Source organism: Tachypleus tridentatus, chromosome 11 (assembly GCF_004210375.1).
Source record: "Tachypleus tridentatus isolate NWPU-2018 chromosome 11, ASM421037v1, whole genome shotgun sequence".
In the NCBI taxonomy this organism is placed as follows: domain Eukaryota; kingdom Metazoa; phylum Arthropoda; class Merostomata; order Xiphosura; family Limulidae; genus Tachypleus; species Tachypleus tridentatus.
The window spans coordinates 76,773,754-76,794,033 of NC_134835.1; the positions used below are offsets into that span (position 1 = coordinate 76,773,754).

The following is a 20,280-nucleotide window of genomic DNA, read 5'->3' on the forward strand; positions in this document are numbered from 1 at the left end:
TTTAATAATTATTTAACACTGTATGTAAACTTCTTAGACAATTGGTACAAGCACCATTCCCAATAGGGATTTGAAAAAAAATCCCTCTCACACACAAATATCATTTTAAGGTGCAATTCATTTTATGGTATCAACATTATTAAGGTAGAGCATTCACTCTGAAAGTGTCCAAGAAATAACACTTTAATAGTATACACTTGATCAAACATATTCAATAATCTCTTAAATACTTACATCTGTTTGAACAGAAATTCTAGTAAACTCTCTAAACAGCTTTCAAAATACTCTATTTTTATTCCATATGTCACTACTTCTAATAACTGAAGACACTGCAAAAAACAAAACAAAACAGAGTAAATACATCAAAAACAAACACTGAAAATAATAGTAATAAAATGCCTTGACTTTTCTACAGAAAGTGCCACGAAGAAAGCCTAGCCTGTGATAATCCTGGATTTTTCATATGATATGAATTAGCTTTTGAGCCTGTCCATTTTGGTATGAAAATTGATCTTCCAAATATTCACAAAGTAAATAAAACTTAAGTTTCTTTTGTTACATTTTTTGTTATTAACTTAATGTTTATGCCACATACTTAAATATGTATTACACACATGATAATTATAAAAACTTGTATTATGCATTACATTGGTTTGAACAAAAACTACTTAGTTCTTTTAATCAAAAGAAAGTCAACTATATAGATTAGGGCTAAAACAATTACAAAGTCGTTTATACATTAGTAAAATCTAGCATAGCAAATTGACAAAAAATACCAAGTGTAAGAAATTAAAGCATCAGAAAAGTAATAGTGCTTACAGCCATAGATATCAAAAACTGGGTTGGTTTCAACCAAACAATTGGTTATTAAGATGAATGATAATAAATGAATTATAACAAAATGAAAACAAAAACAACAAAAAAATTACAATTACAATGTATTCACTTTAACTGTATGTAATTTTCATACAAGTTCATTTTTTAATAGCTGTTTGCAGTCCCACTGATCTGCGAGTCCTCTATTATAGTAGCTTTTAATCCTTAAATCAATCAAATGACCTCATAATGTGAAATAATATTAACAAAAACTATAAAAGAGTACCAGTATACACATTCAAAAGAAATTTGCAATCTTGATGCTGGATACACATGCATATACAGTGGTTTGTAAATAATTTAAACCTCAACCAAATACAGAACAATTAGAAATTTTCTGTACTAATTAACCATAGCACGTTAGACTAAATGTAAAAAGAATAGCAAAACAGTGTTATATCAAAATACCTGAAATTCAAAATTTCTAAAAAATATTAACTATTTTCTCACTACTTATTATTATTTAATTGTTGTCACGAAGCATAACTACCAGATGATTGATTTGTATCAAGCAGAACTAGATGATTTAATCAATTACCTCTGTGCAGCAATTACAACAATCATTGTCAAGTAAATTGATCGATTAATTGTAATTATAATTAAATACATTAATCAAAATTGATATTTCCACTTATTACATTCTTTTGCTTATTACAATTATATTGTTAATACAGAAGTTATAGTTAGGAAGAATAGCATAAAGGAATTGCATGAGTTGAATGGGTGTGTGTCCTGCCACTGGTGGAGGTTTGTTGTATGATGATTTGCATGTGAGAATCAGTTAAACCATATGCATTGAGGGGTGGTGTGTAGGAGTCAAAGGCTTGTGGCATGCAAAATATCTTATTGCAAATAGAAGGCAGCACTGAACAATAATAGCTATGTATGTGAGCAGAAGTAAGGCACCTTATTAAAAATAAATTTTTATATATATACATGCTTTTGTGTGGTCACTTTCTTCTCACAGAAGTTATTGTTCTCATAAACTGTAAAATAGATATAAATATAGTTTATTTTTATCCTGGGCATTTTTGCTTGCTTAAATAACAGAAGCCTACATTTTAGACAATCATGGATTTGTATATATGCATGCAAAGATAACATAATTAAATATGCACTATTAATATCCGTAATAAAAATTAAACAAAAAAGGCCACTTTAGAAGTTCACAGAAAGACAAATACTAGATATAAAAACTCCTGTCTTGATGTCATTTTTTTTATTATGAAAATACAATTGTTGTGAAAAATGTTACAGTGGAACAGCATGATTAAACTAATATATGCTTGGCTAGCTTTAAAAAATGTCACGAAAACTAATTGACTATGAACCACTATGCCAAAATATTTTGAAATAATATTTTAATCTTAATTATCAACTGTTACAATTTGTTAACTAAATCCCTCCTTTCACAAGAATAATTTACCATTAATTTTTTTCATTCTAAAAGAATTAAGGACAAGTAGTAATTATATCTTCTTCATTATGTACAATAATGAAAAAAATTATGAAAAATTAAAAAGCAATAATCCTGACTTATTACCTGGGTTATTACAAGATCTTTGTCATTAACTCCATAGTTCTGAAGGAAAACTGCCACACCAGAATGAATGTGAAATGTGGAGGAAAGAGATTCTTTCAAACAGGGGCTTTTCACTGAAAATAAAATTTAAACAAAAATTATTCTTGAAATACTTAATACATCAGCTTAATACATAACAAGTCAACCCTTTATTATGCAAAATTGAATTTCATCAGAGTTCAGTCACATATTAACAGCTCATACTATGGTTGGTCATCAACCAAAGAATCAGGAAGTTCCACATCAATCTTCAGCCTATAAAAACACAGGCAATCATTTTGTTTTATAGTTGCACTTTAGATAGAGAAGGTTAATATTTTCCTAAACTGAATATGTACATCCAATAATACTTACTTCTGTTGACAATATAGCTATTTTTTGATTTTCAGGGTTTCCACCCTTTGCCCATCTGAGCATTGAAAACACTTCAATCTTTTGTACCTTACTCAATTGCCTAGATAACTTCTAATTTTTAAAATTCTCTACCAACTTCAATGCATCCTCTATCCAGGTATTGTATATCAGCACCTCATTCAAATAATGTAATCACTTTTCTGAGAAATAAACCAGCTTTTAGTGGGATGGTAGGGCGGGAGAGTGTCAGTGGAGGTATGTATTATTGGAAATACATTTTTCAGTTTAGGAAAATGTTAACTTCCAAAACATACTTACCTCTATTGACAATATAACTGGAATCCCACATTGAGAAGATGGAGGGCCTGGTGCAGGCACGATCCAAACAGAAAGTGTATGTATAGAACAGGAGTGTACCAAGATAAAAATTGTGCAAGAGTGGAAGAACCACGCCTCATCTAGAACGGGTATGCTCTCACCTGGAACTTAGTTCCTAAACCAAAGGTGGAATAGAATATAAGTTACTACCAGTATAGGGCAGTCCCAACCAGGTAGTTATGGTTTCACAATTTCAGGTTAGAACTAAGGGGTCGTGGTACCAATGTCCTACATTGGTGGATAGTACTATTGAACAGCAATGTTATATAAATTTATACACTTTTGAATCAGTCCTAAACTGTAGCTATAGAATGACGTGTTTCACACTGCCAGAATCATGACAAGAAAGTAAGCAATATTAAGTAACCAAACTTTCTGTTCCACCTGAAGAAGTCCAAAAGGCAACAATCCAGGCTCAGAATGAAAGGATCACGTATTTTACTTGACCAAAAAAATAAAACTCATCTGGTCTAGAATTATGAACATTCATCCTCATTCCTCAACCAAGTGAACAAGGAGCATTGCATTCTATTTACCTTAAGAATTATGGAGAGGATGTGGAACCTATGATCAAAAAAGGATGAAGGATGAGATTACCTTGCATTTGGAATTATGAGATAGTAAACCTCCTTTCATGAACAATACATGTACCACAAGTGATCAAAATGAAAGGTCATGCACACCCCAAGCACTCATGATTGTCTGTGTGGAAAAAAAGGTAATACCATCTGGAGGGGTCATAGATGGTCTTATGATAGAACACTCCATTTTGGCAGAGCCTGTTGCAGTCTATAGCAATTATAGTGAAAGTGGTTACTAATTCAGAATTGTAAAGAAAGCATACCTGCCTGGGCTACACTCACAATAGAGTGGGATCCAGTGAAAAATAAAAAGATCCTGGGAATAAAAGAGTATATTATTTATGAACATACTCACCTTTGGTTTAAATCTAATAGATGTAGTGAAAATAGCTACAGGTAATAGCCACAGAGGGTAATTCAACTGGGCAGCTAATGATATACTGATATGACATGCAAAAGATTCTTCTCCTGTAATGATAATCCATTATAGTCCAGTGAATCAGTTAATGAGGCCACTTTGTCAGGGTAATGAGAAGTAAGTCACCAGAAATAGAAGGATCCCAATGAATGAACAATCATTTCCTAGTATTTCAAAACATGATAGTATGAACCACATAACACTTGAGGGGTCTGACAGAACAAACAATCAGTATTGGAGCAGTCATAAAGGTGAGAAATGGCTGTCAAATGGATTGGAGAGAAGGATATTTCCCCTTCCTTGGTTGTCAGTCTTGTGAAAAAAACACCTATTGGAGTAAAGCAGGACAAATGCAGAATGATAATGAGCTCTGTACATGTGGATTGCAAACAATTCTGACAAACTATGTCCAAAGGCCAACAACAACAAAAAACGAAATTTAAGAGAAAGGTAAAGCAAAAAACATGAAGCTAAGGTTCAAAAAGTTGGTTGGTTGATTTGATGTTTTATGGCATACAGCAGCTAGGCTATCTGTATCAAACACCTGGTAAAAAGTTAAAATTAAAGTAAATTTAGTAAAATTTATAAAAGGAAAATAAGTATAAAAAAACAACACATAAACAGCATAAAACCAATGTTTACATCTAGTCTACAACATTAAGAGAAAAACTACAGTAATACAAGTTGTAAAGGACTTTCTGTTGCATAACTGTATCAATCATAACTTGCCATGATGATTAACAGGTAAGTACAAAAACCACTGCCAGTCATCTCAAGTTGGCCTCTCCAGTCTTGGTTCTGAGTTATTTGATATTATTTTCAAAAAGTAATAAAAGTTTTAAAAGACTTGTAGCAAAATTTTAATAATTACTTGCCAGGATGACTAACAAGTAGTTCAAACAGCAGCATTAGTCACCTGAAATTGGCCTTTCTAGTCCTGGTTTTGAGAAATTTGACATTATGGCCATTTTCTAATTTCAAATTAACAGAATCACATTAAAAGGTCTAACATATAAATTATAAAACTTAAAAAGGCATTAAAAAGATTAATGGCCTTTAAAAAACTAAAAACATTTCCAAGGTGGACAGTGTCACCATCACTAATAACTCTGTCTTGTTAGAAACATCATGGAAAATCCTTGGGACAGAACATGTTTAAAATGGTGTTGTTGTTGAGAGTCATAACGACAGCAAGAAAGTAAAATGTCCACGTTTCCACATAAAAGAAAATGATGAGTTAAAAACTGTCACCACTACATAGTCTAGTTTGAACAACTTATTTCCAATCCTTACAGAAGCAAGACAGCTAAAGTCCAATATAGGGTTTTATTTGAAAAAGCTTGTTTTTGCGTTGCTCACTCCAAGTTCAATGCTAGCTGGTATGGAGCTGGACCTTGAATACAAGACCATAGTCCATATATAGAACAGGCATAGTGTTGATAGTGCCAGAGCAGATTGATTTAGCTGCGGTGTCAGCGAGCTCATTCCAACAAATACCAACATGGTCAGATATCCAGAAAAACTGGAAAGAAGTAGATGTTAAAGGGAAATGAGCCAGTTGGTTTTGAATATCAGCAAGAACAGGGTGTGAGCTAATGTGAAGATATTCCAGGGCTAATATAGAACTAAGTGAGTCAGTATAAATAATGCAGTTTGAGTACTGCTTAGCTTCTGTGTGATCCAAGGCAAGAGAAATGGTGTACAGTTCAGCAGTGAACACTGAAGCTGTAGAGGGGATTCTGCGTGCAACCACCAAACCACAGCAGAGCCCACACAGTCACCTGATTTCGAACAATCTGTATAAACAGGAATGGAAGGACGGTTCAAAAGATGTTCAGCAAATAGCAGACAGTATTTCCAGTTGGAAGTGTCTGCTTTTCTCAGATGACTTAAAGATAGATCACATTTGGGACTGTAAGAAGCCATGATGGGATGGGCTGACCAGTGGATACAGCAATGTTATCCAAGGACAGACCCAACTCATCCAACTGCATCTGAATAGGAAAGTCAAAAGGAGCAATTGCAGATTGCATGTTCTGAAATAATATGGCCCACTTAGGAAGGAAAACACAACCCCAGGTGGAATGCTTTGGTAAGAAACAAAGTTTTGAAGCATATAGTAAAGACATCTGCAAATGGCAGAGGTGCAAAGAAGGTTCGTGAGACTATGTGTAAGCTCTGAACTGGGGAAGTGTGGAAAGCCCCAATGCAGAGCCGAAGTCCTTGATTATAAATGGGATCCAGCATCATTAAGGCTGAGATTCTGGCAGAGTCATAGACCAGTGATCCATAGTTGAGTTTCAATCAAATAAGAGCATGATATATCTTTAGCACAGAACATCAATCTGCTCTCCAAGTGGTGGAAGAGAGGATACGGAGATGTTCAGTGCTCTTGTACATTTGACCTGCAGCTGCTTTATGTGTGGTATTAAGGTCAAAGATAAGCCCCAAGAACTTTGTCTCAGGGACTACAGACAGCACAACTTCACAGATACAGAGTACAGGATCAGGGTGAATACCCCATTGGTATTAAAAATGCATGCAAACAGTTTTAGAGAGAGAGAAGTTAAAGCCGTTTGCTGTAGTACACTTCAGTAAACAATTGAGGGCAGTCTGTAGCTGCTGCTCAATATACCTCATGTTCGACAACTGACATGAGATGAGAAAGTTGTCAACATAGAGCCCCTTTGCAACAGTGATGGCTTTAATCTTTATACTGAAAAGTGTGACACTCAAAACACAGCCCTAAAGGACTCCAAGTCCCTGAAGAAAAGAATGAGAAAGTGTTGAACCCATACGAACTTGGAATCTCCTGTCCATTAAAATATCTTTAATAAAAATGGGCAAATGGCCACGTAACCCAAATATATGGAGGTCTTGCAAAATGCCATACCTCCATGTTGTATCATAATCCTTCTCAATGTCAAAGAATATTGATACAAGATGCTATCGTTTGAGAAAGGCTTCTCTGATTGACGTTTCAAGTCAAATCAGGTGGTCCACAGTAAAGCACTGTCAGTGGAGCCCACACTGGGCAGACGAGAGGAGGTTGTTTCATTTGAGGAACCAAACAAGACGAACATTAACTATACTCTCTAAGGTCTTACAGAGACAACTTTTCAAAGCAATTGGACAATAGTTTTAAGGATTCTTGAAATCCTTCCCAGGCTTAAAGAAAGGTAGGACAATAGCCTAACACCAGGCATCAGGAAGAACATTCTCCTGCCAGATCTGGTTAAAAACAATCAGAAGAATAGTAAGAGAAGCAGGAGACAGATGGTGCAGCATTTCATAGTGTACATCATCAGGTACAACCGATGTACTGCCAGACCAATGAAGGGCCAGTTTGAATTCCACCAGTGTAAAGGGACGGTTATAGTCATAGAGACAATCAGCTCAAAAGGAAAGAGGTGATCACTCTGCCTGAGTCTTGATGGCTAAGAAGGTGGAGGAAGAAACAGATGTGCTAGATACCAGGCAAAAGCTTTCACCTAGAGTATCAGCAATACTCTGGGTATCAGCTACTTCCCGGCCATTGTTTTACATCTTGGGATGGGAGAAGATGTATCCAAGAAAAAGACTGTACCTGGAACCAAAGGAAGTGGATCTTGGAATTTGTTGAAATGTATGTAAGGAACAGAGATGGGTGTTGAAGTTGATTCATGAACTTTTTTAACCATGGAGGTCAAAAGACTTTTCATTTGTTTTGAAAACGATTCTTTTCGAAGCACAGAGAAATCCATCTGCACTCCCACTGTAGTAGTGGAACGATGTGCAGCAGCATACGTCCAAGATGAAGTGGTGGTGGACGCCAATTTCCAAGCCTCAGGATAAGTAATGTTATGAGTCGTTTTCAAATGCTGCACTTCTTTTTCTTCCAACCATTTTGGGAAACAACAAAAGTAGGACAGGTGAGAGCCATTGCAATTGATGCAATGAGGGTTTGTTTCACACTGTAATGAGCACACATCAATAAACCACAACATAATATCTTTGAGTGACTGAAATGTTGACACTGGAAACATCAGAGAGGGTTTGGAATGCATGGCTGTATCCTGCAGTTAACATAACCTACATTGATTGAGGCAGGTGGATGTGGTAATGTAAATGTCAGAATGAGGACACTGGATGGCATCGTATTTCTATCTTTGCTAGAGGAGATATCTAAGTATCAAAGTGTGAATTTATTTTGGCTAAGAATATTTTATTTTGGCCTTAGTGTTTAAACTTACATAATAAAAACAAATATTGAGTCTATTTGAGTATGGGATGCATGTATATATAAATGTATGTAATACACACTAATAAATCAAAAGTAATTAATAATATTAAATAAACTACAATCAGAACACTTTTACTTCAAATCTAACTTGAAATTGTCCTGATAACATTATTAACTAAAAAATCCAACCAAAACACAAAATCAATAAGTGTAAGAATCAATACTGGCATGGATATGAAATGTACATTAAAATCTTACAAATCAATTTCTAATATATATTGTTGATTTTTTGGTTTTTGAATTTCACATAAAGCTACTCAAGGGTTATCTGTGCTAGCCATCCCTAATATAGCAGTGTAAGACTAGAGGGAAGGCAGCTAATCATCACCACCCACCGCCAACTCTTGGGCTACTCTTTTACCAATGCATAGTGGGATTGACCGTGACATTATAATGCCCCCACGGCTGAAAGGGCGAGCATGTTTGGCGTGACGGGGATGCGAACCTGAGACCCTCAGATTACGAGTCGCACGCCTTAACACGCTTGGCCATGCCGGGCCTCTGATATATATACTTTGTATTTTTAAGGGAAACTCAACAAAATTTTAAATTGTCTTTCAGGTTCAAAATGTTTATGAAATTATCATTTAAGGATTTTTATTAAGATTGTAGAAATACCTTATACACACATACATTAAAACAGTAAAAAACAAATACTACTTAACATGGTACAATTACAAAAATGCATTTTCTTTGAATATATAATTATCAGTTTTTTTTAATGATACTAAATTAAATTTCATTTATTTAGTAATAGAAGAAACAGCAAACATTGTACTTCAGTTATAGAATAAAAAGCAATGATTGTCTCACCAAAATTTTGAAGGAGAGAAAGTGTTTTCTGTACAAGGGTAACTTTAGGCTCTTGGTCTAAGAGAATGTCTACTAATGCTGTAACACATTCAGTTACACTGAGATGATGAGGATTAAGTGAGTGCAGTTCTACTGGGGAACCTGTCAATCCAATCAAAACCTAGAGAAAAGAGTACAATTTTAAATTCATATAGCTATAATTATTCCACAACTACTCATATTTTCATATAATTATAAAGGTATGATATTGTGTCACAGTTTCAGAATGAGGGAATTCAACTCAGATCTTTGAACTGGAAGATCATTTTCAGCTGTTAACCCTTTCACAATGGGTACCCCCTAAACACTTTGCTGTAGAAGTCACCATGTTACATTCAAAATTTAATCCAACACTTTTATTATCAACTTATATAAATCAAATTATCATTTGGTGTACTTTATGATTCAAAGTTTTATGTTACCTAAGTTTTAAGTCCTTTATTTCAAAAGGAACCTTTAAAAACTACTTAAAACTTCAGTGATATTGTCACATGGCCAATAAACTACGAAAATCCTCTACTTTGGCACTCTATCTTGTGCAGATCTGGACTATCACATGCTTACCTAACCTTTTGACTCGTACATTTCAAGGTTCTCTGAATGAATGAGTTGAAGCAAGTAATAAATTTCGTCAACCCTTGACACGTGTCATGACCATCTTCAACAGATTTGTTGGAGATTTATAGCCTATGTATACAGGTTACAAATGCCTGTATATAGTCATCAGAAAGTGCTCATTTTTCACTGTAATCTAACAACAGTTATTTTATAATGTGCATTTGTCACTGTGGAGTACATGTAACTGGCTATGGTATTGTTGACTCCTTGATCAACTATAGCACCCACAGTTGTTTCTTACCTAAATATGTTACAATTTGAGATACAATTTAAATTGCATTGAGGTCTTACTTTTATATTTTACTTAACTATGTATTAGTTACATTTTAAAATCCATAACTGAAAGTTTAAACATTTTAAAAGTATACATCATACCTTGCATCACTTGTCAAGGCTTAAAACCTTATGAGGAGCATAAAAACATTATGAAAGGGTTGCACATGTCTGCTAAACACTGTAAAATGCCTGTTGTCTTGTGTTGAGATAATAATAAATTGTAAAGGACAAGAAAGGAAAATAAACTACATGAGAAAAGGAAAAGATCTGAGATTATGGATATGACCAAAACAATATATTTAAAGATATTCTGCAAAAAATTAAAAGCTATATACTTTTATATTTCCTAATTTTAATCATTTCACTGCATTGTACATTGATGAAAATATCTACAATTTGTGATATGGCAGAGAAAATAAAAATAAAATTTAAACACAAATTTTTGATATTCATTTAGGAGGTTTGAGAGGTTATGAAAATTATATGTTGAAGAAAAGTATTTTTGTACTTAAAATAAAAATTTGGAAATTGGTTAAGTTTATTGATAATACAAAAAGTAAACGTTTGACTGGCTGAAAAAGAAATGCTATGATTTTACAGAAAGACTTAAATCAGGTCTGTACGACAAACACATGATAACATTTAATTATGATAAGAGTAAGGTTATGCAAATGTAATTATATAATAAATATTAATTAAATATTAATTACACATAATGTAGACAAGAGTCCTCTTTATCACGTGGATAGAGTAAAGGATCTTGGTGTATTGGTTAATACAGCTTTCACATCTTCAAGACAGTTTTAAAGCTGACGAGGTTCAGGGTTTTATATACATATATAAAGGAAAGTTGATTATAAGTCTAAGGCCATGGTTTTATTGTATAAGCTGCTAGTTAAACCTATAACCAGGCAATTATTTTGATTACCTACAAGAATTAATGAATATCATGTACATTAATCATGAACAATGATGAAAATAATCAACTGAATGAAACTAGTTGCTGATTATTACCATTTTTGACTGTTCCAACTATCCAAGTAATTGAAATATTGATGTTATCAATTTTCACAATTTTAGTTGATTAAATCAAGAATGTTTAGCATAACTGATTAGTGACATGACTCATGAAACTAATCAATGTAAGTACTTCAAATTAATAATACTTTTGATTATTCCATCTATCAGTCTCACGTGAGAATAGTCAATTAACAACACCAATGCTTAACCAATTAGTAAATTCTAATAACTGCCTAGCTCTAATTATATCTCATATAGTATATGTGCAAAGTTTGTCTTCTTATCTTTGATAAAAGAGTTGTTAACAAACAAATTACTTAAATGTTCTGATGGTATTAAAATCTTAAATGTTGTTATTTGATACTTGAGGTGGAAATGTCATACAAAGACAAATTAAAATATCTTCTACTGTTTTCTCTTGAAAAAAAAAGTTAGATGGCATTTGAATGGTGTTTAAAATTGTTAAAGGAACCAGCAATGTTGATACATCCTCTGTATATTTAAAAGTTAAAAGTAGTAGGACAAATGTACACAAATAAATTTTGGCAATGTAGTTAGTTATCTTCAGCTTAGATAACTTTCCTTTTCTAATAGGGTGATTGGTCTTTGGAATGGATTGTTTTCACATTTTGTGAATGCAGTAAATATAAAAATGTTTAAGAAAGAACTCAACAAATATTTAAGTGACCAAAGATGGATTTGATTTGCTGTTTTTTTTTAAATGGATGGGACAGCAGCAGTGAGCCAACAGACCCCTTGTTGTTTCTTAAATGTTATGAATGTTTTTGGAGAGTGTTCAGAGGAGGGGTAAGAGAATGAAACCAGAAATACAAAGGCTAATACAAGAAAATAGCTTGAAATATCATTAAAAGAAAACAAAGGGTCAGGATTATCATCTGTAACTAAAACAAACCAAAGAAAAGGGAATTGATAAAAGACTGATGTCGTGTTGAATTTTGAGAGCAGCAATACAAGAGGTCATAAATGTAAGACATAAAAGGGTAAAACATTTTCACATGAGGCAACTCTGTTTCTCTAACAGAGCAAAAATTTGTAGAACTTGCCACTAAGAGTGGTAGAAGCTACAACCATATAAATTATGAAAAAGGATTTACTGAATATTCAACAGAAGTTGAGGGTCAAAACATTCTAAATGGACCAGAAAATCCCTTGATGCATGTTGTTGTTTTCTTACAGCAAAGCTGGGGGGAACAAATCTCTTGATGTCTGAAGTGATAAGATACTAGTCATATGTAAAAATGCTAAAATAAGGGGAAAATTACAAAAATTGTAACAAATAATTCATTTCTAAAATTTGAAAAACATACTTACATCTAAATGGCGTTGCAGGTGCAGGTGGTTCTGTTCAGATTTATTTCCAAAAAACTGATGGGAAGTATGTACAAATGTTTTTATATAGTCTGTGATGTCCATTTCTGTAAAAACACACAAAAAAACAACAACATGTAAATCTAAGATTGAGAGTTTTCAAATAATTGTGTTTTTATTGATGGAATCATAAAGCTCTCTGATAAATATTTAGTTTAGTGAAAATAATGCATACAGTTCATGGTTCTACTGAAAGGAATTTTCAATTCAAAAATTCTATTATGAACTTTGTACAAACTAATGAAGTCTTACTTGATGTCATATGCAGTTGTGGATCCCTTCGTTACATGAAGTATGTATGATGTTGAGTGAAATGCTAAGATGGACTAATAACATTGTAGATGTAGTGGTCAAAATGTATCTAAAGAGCAATTACTAGTAGCGTTAATTCTTGAGCTCAAACAACTGTTGTTCGAGAGGTCTTGCATTCAAATCCAAGACAGAAACAAAAACCTCAAATTTGATTACCACATTAAAACATTTTACGATGACTTAATTCAGATTCAAAATGTTGTTAAATAGGCTTCTTAAAGGTTGTTTGAGTGGCAGTATTAAAAAGTTCAAAATGAAAATTTAGTACATGGATTAACAAGTTTAAGTTTTTGAAGTCAACATGTAAATGAAGATTTGTTCTTCAGCCAGTTTTTTAGCATTACAAACATATCAAATGATTTGCCTTATGATGCACATTGTAGCAATGCCTCTTTCCTTTTTTTTTTTTATAAAGTTGATTATATAGGTATGAGGAACTATATTTAAGCTTGTTTAGAAACCAAACAGAGGCAATAATTTTAATATTATTATAGTGTTTATTTCTTGGCTGAGAGTAACCTGAATTGATTACTCAGAATACTTTTTATTTCAACTACATAATCAGATGAGGTCAAGTAACATACTCAAAGAAACATACTAATAATACACTTTCCAAAACAATGCCTTTAAAGTTGTACTTCTCAGTATAAATGCTCAGTGTTTATTACATATTATAGCTGATTTTAAAAATTTTTATTCAAATAAAAGTTAACATACTTCTTACACTATAAATGTATTTCCAATAGATGCTACTTTTTCTCATACAAAACTATCTCAATCTTCTTCTGTCCTCTAAGCATTGCTAAGATAATTTTCACAAATGGCACACCAGTCTAGGTACTCCATTAATTTCATGCCATCTCTGAACATGTATGTAAGAACAGGTAGGGGCAGGTTTTAAAAGAGCACTAGTAATGGGATGTGTGTTAGAAGAGTTAAGTACCTATCTGGAGGACCAGACATGACAGAACAAAAAGAAAGCACTTTCATGTGGGAGAGGATGGTGCAAAAAAAAAAAAAGGCATAAAAGAAGTAGAATCACTCAATTCCACGATGAAAAATTAGTAAGAGATAATGTGCCCCAAGGTATAGAGTAGCTAGGGCATGAGAAACTGCACTTGACAAGTCAACTACTTTCAAAACCACACATGCTGGGTACCGACATCCTTGCAAGGGTAAGATGAGGACCTTTACCGTCTTCATCTTAAGTCCTAGAGTCCACAAAAAACAGAAGACTTTAGGAACATACAGGGTGTTCTAATACCATCTGGAATAGAAAAGAAGTCCATCTCATGCACTCAATCCCTGCAACTGTCAACAAGCCTGAAATGACTTAGGTCATCAACAACCTCATAATAAGGGAAAACCAAGGACAGAAGCAGAAATATGCCACAAAGCCCTCCTATAACCCATTAAACAAAAGAGAAATCAAGAGGGGAAAGATTGACAACCTGAAATTTGTTTGAGGAATTATGTAATTCGTTCCCTTAATATCTAAAACCTAATTTTGCTAGGTTCTAATATCCATACAAGGGTATGATGAGGGCACCCAAATGAAGGGGTGAACTGCATTTGGGTATATTAGCTACAGGAAAATAACATATCTGGAGGATCTTGTAATTGCCTCTAAAATGGCAAAACACCATTACCCTACTCTGAACTAAAAGGTTATAGCCATTTTTGTGAAACCCATCCAGCAGGTTGCCTGCATGGTCAACCACCCCAGTGGCTTAGGACTGGTAAGCAGTAAGAACTCCTGTACTTCACTGGAATAAAGGGGGAAGAGTGCACTAGGAAGTCCAGAGGGACTGCAACACTAAATACAGTGTAATGGGTAGTTATGAAATACTAATATTAAAAGTACACCACCCCAAGTTATTCAATCAAGGCATGGCAGGGATGGACATATTATGACAGAAGTATCACAGGCATTTTGCACACAAGTGATTTTTTGAAACACTTCATCTCAAAGTGAGCATACTCAGCCATGGAAATATAAGAATCAACATAGCCTACAATGCAGATTTGATAAAAAGATATCTGTAAATTGTTATAGCCATCAAATTGGAACCCATTTAGGGTACAGACAGAATACCTGGTCAGACACTACTAGCTACAGAGCAAGATTCAAAATGAAGCTAAAGCAGGGGCCCCAGAGAAAAAGAAAATATTTTTAAAGACCTCATGTCACATTGTATGTGAAGTGCAGAGAAAAGCTACAAGCAACAGGCAATATCCTGAGAAAGCAAAAACAATGTGGGACACAAACATGCATGAAATTCTCCACGTGCCCTACAGTATAATTTTTTCCACTGGCTGATGACGATGAGGGGCAAGAGATAAGAGAAGATGATATAAATGATGTGTAGAAACATGAGAGATCCTGCTAGGAAGGAGACAAGGCAGAATAAGCCACCTGAATGAAATGTCAAACCCAAGTGGTTAGGTTAACTGGGGAAAGATCATTGTAAGAGAAAGGTTGTCTTGGGAGAAAAAGGTAGAAATGAGGGCCCCAAAAGGAAGCTAAGCTAGCAATATAACAATGAAAAGCACAGACAAGACAGAAGGATCCATCCAGATCAGGAGGAGGGTAGAAATGAGAAACTGATGATAGCCAGAAAAAAGAAAGGAGACCTGAAAATCATGACTTATAGCAGCAGGTTATAGGAAGGAAAGCTCAATCCAGATTACAGATAAGGGAGAAAAAGCAGGGCCTATTACTACTGCAGATTGGGAGAAGAAAGAAATATGCCATCAAAGAAGTTCAAGTAGGAAACACACTCATAGAGGTGTAATGGAGGTAAGATGAGCACAGGAGGGACAACAATAATGTTCCAGACAACAAGAATACAGTAACTGTGTCACACTCAAAATATCATAAAAATGGGGCCATAAAATAACCAGTATACATGGAACTGGATGATGGGTCTACAGCAGTAAAAAACCTAAAGAGAAGTGAACCATATGTGTAGGGCCATAGCAGCTGACACACAACTGACAGTGGAAGGGTAGTGGGTAAAATGTCCCCAGAAATCCCACAGGGTTTCTGCAAAAAATCTCAGATAGGAAGAGGAAAACCAATGCCTGAAATCAAGGCAAAAGTAAAATTAAGAAGAAATTATTTGAGAGACCTCCCCTGAGAGACTGATGACATCTGCAAGCAAGGTGAAAAAGGAAATAGATTTGGTTTCTTTTGAATTTTGCACAAAGCTACAAGGGCTATCTGCACTAGCTTTCCCTAATTTAGCAGTGTAAGACTAGAGGGAAGGCAGCTAGTCATCACCACTCACTGCCAACTCTTGGGCTACTCTTTTACTAATGAATAATGGGATTGACTATCACATTATAATGCCCTCACAACTGAAAGGGCAGGTGTGTTTGGGGTGATGGGGGATTCAAACCCGCTGCCCTCAGATTATGAGTCGAGTGCATTAATCACTTGGCAATGCCAGGCCTAAAAAGGAAATGGGTATGGAGGGATAAAAGTTAGATAGAATATGAAAACAAAGGCTGAAATAAAGAATAAGAAAAGGCATAAGGGACCACACCGAGATCCCCAACAAGCAAAGAGTAATGGAAGATGTTCAGCAAAGGTGGCCAATATCTAGATATGATTAATGTGGACAAGTTCTTGTTAAAAAAAAGGTAAAGAATAGGGAAAGTTGAAGAACAAAAGGATGGGAAGAAAAGACACATGTTGAAGAGATCACAGGTGGAAGGCATGCCACTGCCCATGTTAAATAGACATGAAAACAAAGGGCATTCTATAAATGGGAAAGAGAAAAACATGTCAGCAATGTAACAAAGCAAAAATAATGTCTTACATTGACAAACATTTGAATAAGACATATAGTTAACAATTATAAAAAAAAAAAATTCAGATAGAACAGTGAATTACATATTATTAGTTTTAATGTCACACACAAACTGCCTAAACATACCTACCCAACAAAGTAATTATCAATATGCAAACAGACAAACCAACAAATTTTTCCTACTCCACAAAGTATGTTATAATAAAGAATGTGCAAACCAATGAAAATTACCTGGAAAACCATTAATACTCAATATCTAATTCACAATTCCTCTAAATTAACCTAGGTGACTGAGGACACAGAATTACATCCTGCACTGATGAAAATTTCGATGATAAAGCACATAGTTAACAATGATGATGGAAAATAATTATTTAGATAGAACAACAAATTAGCTGTTACTAATAGCAATATGTAACTTACAAACAATTTAAACATATCAAGAAAAAATACTGATTACCATCTATCAAACCGATAGATAATATTAATGAATAACAAAATGATAAAACAAAGTAATGATCGATATCTAGCTCACAACTCATCTAAAGTAACTTAGATGATAAAGGATATGAATATTTAACTTATCAAAGTCATAGCATTGATGGCATGAAATATGTAATTCTCTTATGTGTAGTAACAGGGCAAAGCCACATAAAGGGCACATGAGCCATGCCTGCCAAGGGTATATCAACCAGGTGTGAAATGTACTTATTAAAAACTTATCACTGATCCTCTTGGAAAACTGGAAATAATAGAAAGAAGGAAAAGAACAATTCTCCACCAAAGTGAATGACATGGTGGTAAGTGAAAACTCCTCAAGAGGTGTAGATTGTGACTGACCAAAATGAGAAGGTGCTGGAAAAAAAGACAGTCCAAATTTTCTTCTCACTCATTGTATTATTCCTCAGAAACACTGTCATGTTGAAAAAAGAAATCACTGACCAAACACATGGATCTAGATTTCTACTAATTAAAGCCTGTATATACTATGTAGATAACTGTAATCAATTCCTGGGAAGTTGTACCAGTAGCATTTTTTACCATAACAGGAATTTTTGTTGTAAGTATTTTCATTGTAAATTCATACAAAAATCTTTTAAAATTGGAGTAGTATGTAGACTTGTACACAGATAGCGAAAAAACAGAGATAGCTTTGTGAGAGGAAAACAGTATTAAAATTTTTAAATTTCCTCATTTCAATTTCATTTCAAAAAAGACACTATTTATTAAAGCATCACATACATGCAACATTTTATTTCCTTTTACCTCAATATTCCTTATTTGTTTGCATTAGACAGTGCAGGGATGATTAATCGCCAAGATGTTTATATCCTTATTCACTCAAATCTAAAATACCACATTACTGTATCTTTCAGTTATTTAAAGGGATAGTATTGTTATATTTCGCTAAACAATATTCTTGTCCCTAAACTATAATTGCAAACCTTAAAAATTTTGCAAAAACTGCCTAACTTATTAAAGTTAAGAGCATGACAACTTACGTCCAAATATTTCTGTGTCCAGTCAAGCTAGGAGAAACAAAATTGTCTCATCTGTAACATAAAATAACATATATGGTCAACTAGGAACCATTTGGTCCTTCTACTGTAAATTCATATCCAACCTCAAAAAAAGGTAAACACTTAAACCAACCTTTTACTTTTCAGGGAATTATCAATTCTTCCTTTAACTCTTGTAAAATCCTGACCTCCACTACTGATGATAACAGCTCATTCCATAATCTAATCACCCTATTAGAAACATAAAACTATCTTAAGTGGAGTCTAGTTTATCTATGAATATTGTGTTCATTCTCCTATTGTTTTCAGAATAAAGTATAAAAAAATCAGAGCTCTTTATCCCACTGATCTCCTGGTAACTTAAAAAAATCATCTTTTTTTCTTAGATATAAAAAAGCTCTAACATATTTAAACCCTTTCCAATAAGTCATTATCAATATCTTTTCTTAGAAACAAAAACCAAAACTGTAAACAGCATTAAAAATAAGACCTAACTAGTGAGTTTTCAAAGAGATAACTACTTCTTTTGACTTTATATATAGAGGGTTACAAACACATCTTTAAATTTTGTTAGCTTTCCTACCAGCTTGGTGGCTTGAGTGACTTACACACCACTATGCTAAAGTTCTTTTCTTTAGTCATGCTACTGGCTTGGTTGCTATCTATATGTAAGGTTACCAAATTATAACCCAAATACATTATCTTGCTCTTATTATAATTTAAGGCCGTGTATTCAATTTCTCCAACTTAACAATTTACCAACTAAAAATACCCAACAATTTAAATGCCATCAGCAAATTTTCCTAATTTACTAATTATGTTCTTAAGAGCATTATTAATTACATAAGAAAAAGCAAAGGCTTAAAGCATTAACTACTAAGGCACACCACTAGCAACAAAAGTCCAGTTGACTGGACTTTATTATTAACAATCTTTTATTGTCTCCTAAACAACCATCTTACAATCCTGTAAACTGGTATTTTACCATCTCCCAATGATGTGATTTTCTTAGGTTATCTTTTGTTTATCAGGTCAATAAGCCCATTTTAAGTATTTACCCCAAATATTTTAACCTGGTTCAGGAAGGTGTAATGGAAATTAAAAGAATGAATAACTTAACTGAAGATAATTAAATAAATTGGAGCATTAAGTCAGGATACTATTAATATTACTTAGTAACAGTATTATTAATACTCATTTCTTAGCAATAGTAACAGTATTATTACGGAAAGAATACAAATTACAATGAATCATCGAATGCCAGAAAACTTCAACTTTCATTAAAGTTCAACAAGTCTACCACTACTGTACCAGTATCAAGAAATTTTAAAGTTAAAAATTGAAGAACGGAATATTATACCATAATTAGTATGAATTTGATTTAAGTACTTTGTTATATTATTCCAATTTAATAATATTAAAAAGAAATTATCACTGAAATTTTGTTTTCATATTCAGTTGATTATCATTATCAATCACGGTCCTACCTCTATTTCGCAGGATAAATTCACAAAGTGCAATAGCTTATTACGATCTATTTAAACTGATTTCAATATGCTTATATTTTATTATCCATCACTAAACTTAAGACTTTCAAGCTAATAATAATTAACGCTGTCACTAAATTTCAATGCTTTTCGTTATACATTTCAAATTAACCTCCATTAAAATTTCAACGGACGTTTTACTCCCTCTAGTGATACCACTTTTTCAAAAGTAAAATATATAATTCTGTTTGGCGTGTTTTATAATCAAAAAAGAAAGAAGGTAAAGAAATCAAAAATTCGGAGAAATTTTTAAAAAGTTAACGAAATATGTCAGAACACGCGAACAGACACTTATATATGTATATATTCTCGCTAAATGATTAGTTACTTATTTGCAACTTTTATGTTTTTGTGCTCAAGTCGTAGTTTCACAGTATACTCCAATCTAAACTCTAACAAGCAATATATTACTTTAAAAATATTAGATTTCTAACAGATGTTTTTTAACATAAATCTGTGC

The 20,280-nt window shown here is 33.5% G+C and overlaps 1 protein-coding gene across 3 annotated transcripts in view; it reads right to left on the minus strand.

The window, feature by feature from the left end:
• LOC143232511 (protein CIP2A-like) overlaps positions 1-19,965 on the minus strand; it is a 67,853-nt gene extending 47,888 nt beyond the window's left edge. Inside the window, exons 1-7 of one of the 3 annotated variants that reach the window (XM_076468075.1) lie at positions 19,761-19,954; positions 18,407-18,504; positions 18,256-18,306; positions 12,570-12,673; positions 9,285-9,444; positions 2,420-2,532; positions 235-329 (exon numbers count right to left, since the gene is read on the minus strand). In XM_076468075.1, the coding sequence (XP_076324190.1) occupies positions 235-329; positions 2,420-2,532; positions 9,285-9,444; positions 12,570-12,671 (470 nt within the window). In that variant the 5' untranslated portion in view covers positions 12,672-12,673; positions 18,256-18,306; positions 18,407-18,504; positions 19,761-19,954. Of the gene's footprint in view, positions 1-234; positions 330-2,419; positions 2,533-9,284; positions 9,445-12,569; positions 12,674-18,255; positions 18,307-18,406; positions 18,505-19,760 lie in introns of all 3 variants that reach the window. The other 2 variants (XM_076468074.1, XM_076468076.1) reach the window with 2 other exon arrangements.
• Positions 19,966-20,280: the final 315 nt, after the last annotated feature.